Genomic DNA, 8,677 nt, shown 5'->3' on the forward strand with positions numbered 1-8,677 from the left:
TTGTCCTCAAAATGTCTTTTTAAGTTTTTTTCCCCCAAACCTTTCAAGCTTCACATTTCCCATGAAGTTGATGTCTTTGGTCTCCTTTAATTTAGTTACCCTGTCCTTTTTGTCCCATATCATTGGGTTTTTTTTTGAAGTCCCACCTTCTGGATTTGTTTCCTCATCAGTTTTATCAGCACCAGAGGTGACATGTCCTCAGTTTATCACGTCAGGTATTGGTGATGCTGAATGTGAAACATCATGTGGATTTTAACTGTCTCCCTTATTAGATGGCGAGCTACCTGAGAGCAGAGACAATCTTATCCTTGTGTACCGAGGCCCTGCCTCGGGGAGTGTGCCGCACATGGTGAGCACATCGTTGTTTCACTGGGTACATGAGTGCACGGGCTGTTTGGGAGACACAGAAGAGCGACGGGGCCACACACAGGTCATGACAGGCCTCCCAGCCACCCTCTCTCAAAGGGCCCTGCCTACAGCAGACACACTGATCCTCGACGATTGAAAACTATGCACACAATCCCATTTATTCTAATTCACGCACTTTGGAATGCTACGTTTGGCCAGTTTGCTGTCTATGTATAGTGGCACACAGGTCTCTCAAAGAACTTTGCAGCAAGTTTTTAGACGAGAAAGGCCTCTGCTGTTGTCTGAACACCCAGATCTTTAATAGCATCATCAATGAGTGATGTGTGTGATTCAGTGAGCTTTTTTTCCTCATTCTGGCTCCCTCGGGACTTAGAACAGCTATAGAATGATGTGAATGGGCTGTTTCACTGCAGGTGTATGGTTAAGAGGTTAGCAAGCAGTCATTTCGGTGGCAGTACTGCTAGACTTCATGATCTTAGGCAGCAGTAAACACAGATGCAATTTTTGGTAAAATGTGCAGCTGCCATGGAGGTTAAAAAAATAGCGAGAAGGACATTTACCCCAGATGTTAAATTATGGTACATTTCCAGCAAGGGAGTCTTGTGCAGCCTGTTTTGTTGCCTGTTGGACCTCTAGTGCCTAATAAGCACTCAAACTATTTGCTGAATAAATGCAGTTGTGAAAAGGAACAAGGCAGTGCCTTACGCTCCAATTTGGCAGTTTTCCAAGAATACCTTGTTAAGTATCAATATTAAAAAAAATGCAGTATAACAATGAATGCTTCCTATTACTGAAAAAGGCCAGAAATACAGCTGCCTGACCTTGTCTGTAGTAATTCTAGAGTGACACAGAAGGAACTGGCAACATTGGGTACCTCCAGGAAGGAGAAGCAGGTGGGAGTGTGGCCTGAACCCCAGACCAGACTGCAGAATCTTGTCATGTCATCCCTCAGCCATGAAGCTTCTCTGCTGGCTGAGGGTCACTCAGCCAGTCCCTCCACCTCTGTAACGCTACTTCCCACTTAACTACAAGACCTCGGTCTCCTCCCTCCTACAAACTAGAAGTTTCGGGAAAAGTAGAGAAGTATTTTATGATAGGTCTCTCAAGTTAAATCTCATCAAGAGCTAGGCAACTGCCTACATTAATTCCAAAGACCTAACGCAGTGCTAGGAATAAAAGGAGCACAAGTTAATACTGATATATGACAAACAGACACAATGTCAAAGTAATCTTCTAGGAGGAAAGAGAACCTTTTATCCTCCAAAATTACTAAATTCCATTAATTCAGAAATGGATCCTTAGGTCAGGGATGAAAAATTAGTCCCACACGCTGGTGTCAGCTGATATATGGAATAATCAGTAAACTAATGGAGGCATAAATATATTTGAGGCAAAATGTTTTTTATCACTAATTCATTCCTCATGCTGAAGGTGATGTCTCCGGAGAGCAACTTGTTTCAAGTACCCTGCTGGAAAGTCATATTTTTGATATGCACGAATACCAATGACAAATCAGACAAATCTCTAAAAATGCCAAGCAACGTCAATATAAAGCAAGCACTTTAGAGACGTAATTAAAAAACTGAAGACAGAAGAACGTTGGTTTTATAGATTTATTTTCAACAGGCAAAAACACTTAAGACAATTTAAGTACAAGTCTAAACAGAATTACTCTGTCAAAGTCAGCAATGATGCAGAGATGCGTTCTCACTTCCAGACACTCGCCAGCATCTTCTGAGTCTTCTCTCAGTGAAGAAAAGGGGTCTGGCAAAAGATAAGTTCAGTGTTTCTCTCTGGTGCTACTGACTTTAAGTGATAATCTCTGAGGTGCTAAATCCAGGATGACTAAGGTTATAGACTCTAATAAAATGTTTTATTTTAAAAGTCTGATCAGTTGATTATTCTACAGCCTAAAGAACAATAGCCAATATTTATCATGAGGCTTCTTTACATCAAGCGTTGTATTAAGTGATTTACACACACTATTCAATTTTACCTTCACAGAAGCCCCAGGTAGGTCCTATCATCATCCCCATTTTACATATGAGGAAACTGAGGCCTACAGAGGCTACGCAGCCTGCCCAAGAACACAGGCTTACAGAATGTTGCAGAGCTGAGAATAAACTCGGGTGTCTAACGCTAGAGTCCATCCTCTTACTCACAAGGCCTCTCCTGCCTAATTAAGAGCCAGGCCATCTCAGCTTCCTGGACAGTTATCCTTGGGTGGGTAACTGAGGGAGGCAGAGGTCTCTGCTTCTGGGTCACCTTGCTCAGTTTTTTGTACGAGGCTGCTTTTACGAGGAGGGCTGACAGCAAGAGAGTCCTGTCCAGGAGTGAACTGCTGTCAACACCTCTGGAGGAGAAAGATGATCACTAGGGCTGGCCTCCTTGGAGTGGCAGATAACCAGAAGGTGCCAGCATTTTATAACCAGTGAAAATCTGTCAAGCACTTCCATTTTTCCATTTCTTCCGAAGTCTGTCTTTATTGAAGAACCACAGAGGGGTTAATTCTATGGGAGAACATAATTCCATAAATCAAATTATTTACCTGATATTTTATTCATATACGTCCTTCTTATCTGCAATGTAATCTACAATTTCTTGTGGGCACATTAACTTCTCCGCATCTATATCAGGAATTTCAAACCCTGAAAGTAAAATGCGCAACAATGCGTTAGTGTAGGAAATGCCAGTCCTTTAGAACTGAAAGTATCTAACACTTCAGCAATACCCAGAAGTACATCAAAAATTTCCAGCAACCCTGAATCCCATTTAAGTTGTGAGCCTGTTATGTTTCCAGGCAACATTTTAGATATAATTCACATATTAGAAAATTCCCCCATTTAAAGTGCAAAATTCAATGTTTTTTAGTATATACACAAGGTTGTGCACCATCACCATCATCTAATTCTAGAACATTTTCATTACCCCCAAAAGAAACCCTGTAGCCCTAACCAATGCCATCCCTCTAGTTAGCATACTCTCTGAGGAACGGTAAGTTCTGCTCTGTAGGAAGGCACAGAAGTCTCTTGGCTTCCACTCAGGCAATTCACCCCCAAAATGGGCTGTGGAACCTTGTAAAGGTCTCATTTGCACAACTAACCGTCCCAGACAAGGGTAAGTTGGAGTGTGCATGGGAGGCACTGCAGGAAACCAAAGCGTGTGTGAGTCTGTGCACGCACACGCCCTATCCTTGGCACACCCAGCACTTCTCTAGACATTTAGGCCTAGCTCATCGGGGAGGTGGGGAGGAGGGAGATGGTGCACCGAGGTGTCATCAGCTTCTCCACAGGTGAGGCTATGCCCTCATCTTGGAGACCCACCTCAAGAATCTCCGTGCCACACTCCCCCAGGCCTCTTCCGGTCGCTTAGCCCTTGGTATTACACCGGGCACTCTGCGGACCTGCAGTAAGTGCTCTCCAAGTAAGTGCACTGTCCCTAATAATCACTTCCCCCGACAGTAAGCAGGGGTGGGGGAGGGGTGGGCACGACTGTTGCAAACCCCAGTCAGGCTCCCAGCATTCCTCTGCATTTAATCCACCGAAATCAAGAGCCACGACAGGCAGGTCCAAGACTCAGCCCGTGTGTGTTACCAAATTCGTCTTCCATGGCCATGATAATCTCCACTTGGTCCAAACTGTCTAAGCCCAGGTCTTTCATAAAATGGGAATTTACTGAGAGCTGCAAGAAAAGAAACACCAAACGCAAAATTCAGTCTGTGAGAGCGTTTGTTTCTCAAGATAACTGAATGGTGAAATATCAGTCATTATACAGAAGATTTTTTAATATAAAAAGGCCATATTTTAAACATAAAGAGCCACAACTAACATTATACATTGAACGTGTGCCAACCCACACTTGGCGTGCTTTATATGTTAACTTACTCTACCTTATTTTGAAATGGTTAGCAATATATATAAAGCTAATGATGAATTCACTTTATATATTTTATGATGATCTCTGATCACTGTTCTGAATGACATCTGAGAGTCTGGTTTTTCTTGCTGCCTTACCACTAAGACACCACACCTTAGAAGTGAATTCTGCTCCCTCAAGAACAGCACACAGTGTCTATTATCACCCTGTCTTTAATTTAGACCTCAAGATCACCAGGAGGAATTCTGCTCCCTCAAGAATAGCACACAGTGTCTATTATCACCCTGTCTTTAATTTAGACCTCAAGTTCACCAAGAAGAATTCTTCAAAAACCACATCAAAAACAAACTACCCTACGCACACCACAGATTCTGTTATTAAAGAAGGAATGTTTTAAGGTAGGACTGTGAGAAAAACTCCAAGAAGAGTTAAGTTAAAAAAGCAAGGTGCACAACAGTATTTACAGTGTACTACCGGTTGTGTTTTTTTAAAAGGTTGGGAGATATAGATCACATAGTACATATAATATACATACATGTACTTGTGTGTGTGTGTGTGTGTGTGTATATATATATATATATATATATATATATATATATATATATATATATATGCCCTTCCATATGCACTGAGAATCTCTGGAAAAATAGTCAAGAAGTCAGGTCAACTGGCACCTCCCAGAAGGAGAACTGGGTGCCTGGGGTGACTTTTTACTTAATGTCCTTTAAACCCTTTGGATTTTGTACCATGTGACTAAATACTCATTTAAAGAAAAAACATTTAAACCACATCAATTACCTTTTCTGGGTCAATCTTGTCATAGAGTTTCAAGACGTAAAGAACACGGTCCTTGATGCCCTCTAATGTCAAAGGGGGTGCATCACTATACTGGCGGCACAGCGGTGTAACTCCACCTGGAACCTAGACCAAGGGAGGGAAGCACTGCTGTTGAGCCTGAAATGCCTCTGAGTAAAGGCATTGGCCTACAGATGTCTTTCACAAAGCTTTCATGGGGTTAGCAAACCCATCTCATCTGATTCTGTGGCCATTGGGACACACCGAGGCCTCATGCTGGGTAGTGTCAGAAGCCCTAGCAGTTCAAGAGCATAAAAATGGATCTCCTTTCCCCTCAGAGCCAGGACCGGCCCCCTTCTTTCCTCTGTTCAGCCATCAGGCTTTGGACATTGGTTCCACTCAGTAACACTGCCACTAAAACCATCTAGGGCCTGCAGAAGAGCCTAAGGCTTCCCATGGCATCTTAAGCAGTGCACTGCCTCTGTAAGGCACTGCCACCTTTAATACCCAAGTCAAAATAACTCATGCCAAGAGCTGTCAGGGTGAACTGAAAGGCAGCTCACACTGAAAACCATACACTGGAAGGATCTAATTTGGCCCCAGCAGTAATTACACTAACTTTGGGCAAGACAAATGAAGCCAGTACCAACCCAAAGAAGAGGATGATGGAGCCTGACAGGCATACACTCCAATCTATTTTCCTTCCAAGTGGGCTTGCCTTGTTGCCACCAACTAAATAATGAGCCATTCTGATCTTTGCCATGATGGAGTAGTATCTCAAATCTCTCTCCCGCTGCGGAGCACAGGCTCCGGACGCGCAGGCTCAGCAGCCATGGCCCACGGGCCCAGCCGCTCCGCGGCACGTGGGATCCTCCCGGACCGGGGCACGAACCCGTGTCTCCTGCATCGGCAGGCGGACTCTCAACCACTGCGCCACCAGGGAAGCCCCACACTGCTCCTTTAACTCAACTTCAAGGTGACACTTTTAACCTTTTGATTCATCGATAAGACAATGCCCCCTGAATGAATCCACTACACTGTCAGTAAATCTTGACACTGGCTGCATAAAAGAATCACTGGCAACTTTCGAAAACCGATGACCAAGCCCCACCTCTAGAGATTCTAACTGATTTGGCCAGGGCATCCTTAGTTTTTATTCTCATATCTTAGTCAAGATTGAAACCACAATTACATGAAGTCCTGGAGTTTGAAAAGGGAATTCTCAACTAAACCTTGGGAGTCTATCCTACTTTAAGACGATAGTTCTTAACCTTGAGGCGCTTCAGAATCACCTGGGGAACTTAAACAAAAAACATGTCAGTGCCTCATCCAAGAGGAGTAAATCAGATGGGGAGGGGGAGAGCCCACGAGGGATTTATTTTTCTTTCTCTTTCATGCTACCCAGGTGACTTGAATGTGCAGCCAGGGTTGAGAATCACTGACCTAAGGAGAGTTTCAGTCTCAAAAAGGTTTCATCAGATTAAAAAAAAAACAAAACAAAACTAGATACTACTTGTTTCCTATCCTTCCAAGAGACCCAGAAACAGGCAAAAGGAGCCACAGGGAGAAATCCAGGGAGAGAACTGCTGTGAAGAAGGCTGTAGGCCAGGGTGTCTTCCTCTCTGCACCCCGTCATTATTTTTTCCTAGAAAGCTATCACGGTATTTATCATTATCACTACAATTAACGGCAACCAGTATTGTGAGAGCTTACCAAGCACCGCCCTCGGTACTTTACCTGTATGATCTCCTCTAAACCTCGCTGAAACTCCACAAGGTAGAAACTAGTATCCCATTTTTACGGTTCAGACTGAGGCTTAGCGAGGTTACAAGGCTTTTCCAAAGTTCCGGGGTCAGCTTTCGAACCCAAGGGTGTTTGACTGGAAGATCTGTGCTGTTGCCCGTAATCGCTAGGTCACCCGGGTCCCGGCAGGGATCAACCAAGCACCTTTAGGCAGTGGGACGGAGAGCGAGCAGGCGTCCCCGGGTCACCCCCACCAACAGCAGCCACAGTAGCTGCGGCCCAGCTGCCTGGCCCGTCCCCACCACCCCGAGCGGGCCCGACGCCTGACCCCAGCCAAGCCCCCCCAAAGTCACCGCGAATCACCTGCGTGAGCACCGAGGCCGGATGCGGAGCCCAAGACCTCGCTCTGGCCCCCGCAGGGAACAGGGTAGTGCAGAGTGACCGGGCCGCCGCCAGCGTGGGGAGCCGGGGCAGCGGCGCGAAGGCGGCGGGCAGTCGGCGGACACAGACGCAAAGGACACGAGCCGCCATGGCTACGCCGACCCAGGAGGCACTGCGCCGCGCCCTCCGGTCCGCCCTCCTGAGCTCCGCACAGGTGACGCATAGAGAGGCACTGTCGCGAGCCGCCCGCGGTAGCGGCCCCTGGCGGCTCCTGGCTGCACTGCGCCCTCAGGGCGCGCACTGTCCTGCCCTCCAGGTCCGGAGGCGAATGGCTGGCTGCTAGAGCCAGAGCTAAAAGGGCGAAGATGTTCTTTCCCTAAACACTATAATCACTGACGCAAGAAAGGAACTTATTTTTGTTTATTCTCTGAAAGTTCTGAAATACATTTATTTAAAAGTTTTGATGGCAGGAATTCCCTGGCGGTCCAGTGCTTAGGACTCCGCGCTCTCACTGCCGAGGGCCCGGGTTCGATCCCTGGTCGGTAAATTAAATCCCATAAGCCGCGGGACACGGCCAAAAGAAAGAAAAGTTTTGATGCCGCGATTCTTCCATAGAAGAAATAAAATTAATTTAAATTAGAATTATTAAATAATTAAATTTATTTAATAGGTCAAAACTATTAAAATTATTTTTTAAATTATTTAATAGGTCAAAACTCAGTATAAAATAAGAATGTGAAAATATGAGTTGATGTAAATATATAACTAAGACTAATAAATGTGGGAATTACAATAAAAGCAATATACATATTTTAAAACTTGACAATATAAATAATATAGCTCACAAAAATGGGTAAGTGGGAGAAAGTTTAAGCGTGCTAATTCATTCATATTTCTCGGCAGTGAAATCCAAACATATAGAACAATGGCTCCAAACTCTGAATATTGCCTGGATGAACAATTCAACAATGCCTTCAGTTTCTTTTTACTTTTGTTAAATTCAAGTAAAATAAAAGGTAGTGCCTTTAATTTAAAATAGAATGCATACTATGATCCTACTGTTGTAATTTCTATTTATGTATTCATTAAAATATCCAGAATCTGTTATGTGCTAGTTGTTGAGGCTACAGCAGTGAGCAAGCCAGACTGGGCAGTCTATTTTCAGATTTTACATGCTAGTGGGAAAATGTACAATAAACAAACAAAAAAAATACAACCCCCTACCCCCCCACGGAAAAAAAACCCTCCAGGAAGTAATGATAAGTACAATAATGGACAATAAAACAGGGAAGGGGAAAATGAGAGCTATGGGAGGTGTGTCATTATAGCCAGGGTGGTCTCTGAAGGCCTCTCTTTGGAGGTGATACTTGAGCCAAGACTTTCATCAATCAGGGGGATGGAAAAGAAACCCCCCAGAATCACCCTGCTGTTGGTGATGCCAACCAGAGTCTCTATGGCCGTGCTAGCAGTCCACCCCAGGCTTCTGCTGCAGGCTGATTTAATCACCACCACT

General features: G+C 44.6%; 1 protein-coding gene across 1 annotated transcript; it reads right to left on the reverse strand.

Annotated features, from left to right (window-relative positions):
- Positions 1-1,968: 1,968 nt before the first annotated feature.
- Positions 1,969-7,352, reverse strand: NDUFAB1 (NADH:ubiquinone oxidoreductase subunit AB1). Its single transcript, XM_060031910.1, has 5 exons — positions 7,147-7,352; positions 5,044-5,166; positions 3,963-4,050; positions 2,918-3,017; positions 1,969-2,133 (listed from the first exon to the last, which is right to left on the reverse strand). The coding sequence occupies exons 1-4, from the start codon at positions 7,312-7,314 to the stop codon at positions 2,926-2,928; spliced, it is 471 nt and encodes a 156-aa protein (XP_059887893.1). The 5' UTR covers positions 7,315-7,352; the 3' UTR covers positions 1,969-2,133; positions 2,918-2,925.
- Between the last annotated feature and the right edge of the window lie 1,325 nt (positions 7,353-8,677).

This window comes from Delphinus delphis, chromosome 15 (genome assembly GCF_949987515.2).
Source record: "Delphinus delphis chromosome 15, mDelDel1.2, whole genome shotgun sequence".
NCBI classification, from domain to species: domain Eukaryota; kingdom Metazoa; phylum Chordata; class Mammalia; order Artiodactyla; family Delphinidae; genus Delphinus; species Delphinus delphis.

Excerpts from the sequence above, each read along its gene's own strand:
- NDUFAB1 (XM_060031910.1), bottom strand. The coding sequence starts at position 7,314 with ATGGCGGCTCGTGTCCTTTGCGTCTGTGTCCGCCGACTGCCCGCCGCC. Across the intron at positions 5,167-7,146 it reads CGGCCTCGGTGCTCACGCAG|GTTCCAGGTGGAGTTACACC; the intron begins GTGATTCGCGGT and ends CCCTTGGTCTAG. Across the intron at positions 4,051-5,043 it reads ACAAGATTGACCCAGAAAAG|CTCTCAGTAAATTCCCATTT; the intron begins GTAATTGATGTG and ends CTTTTCTTGCAG.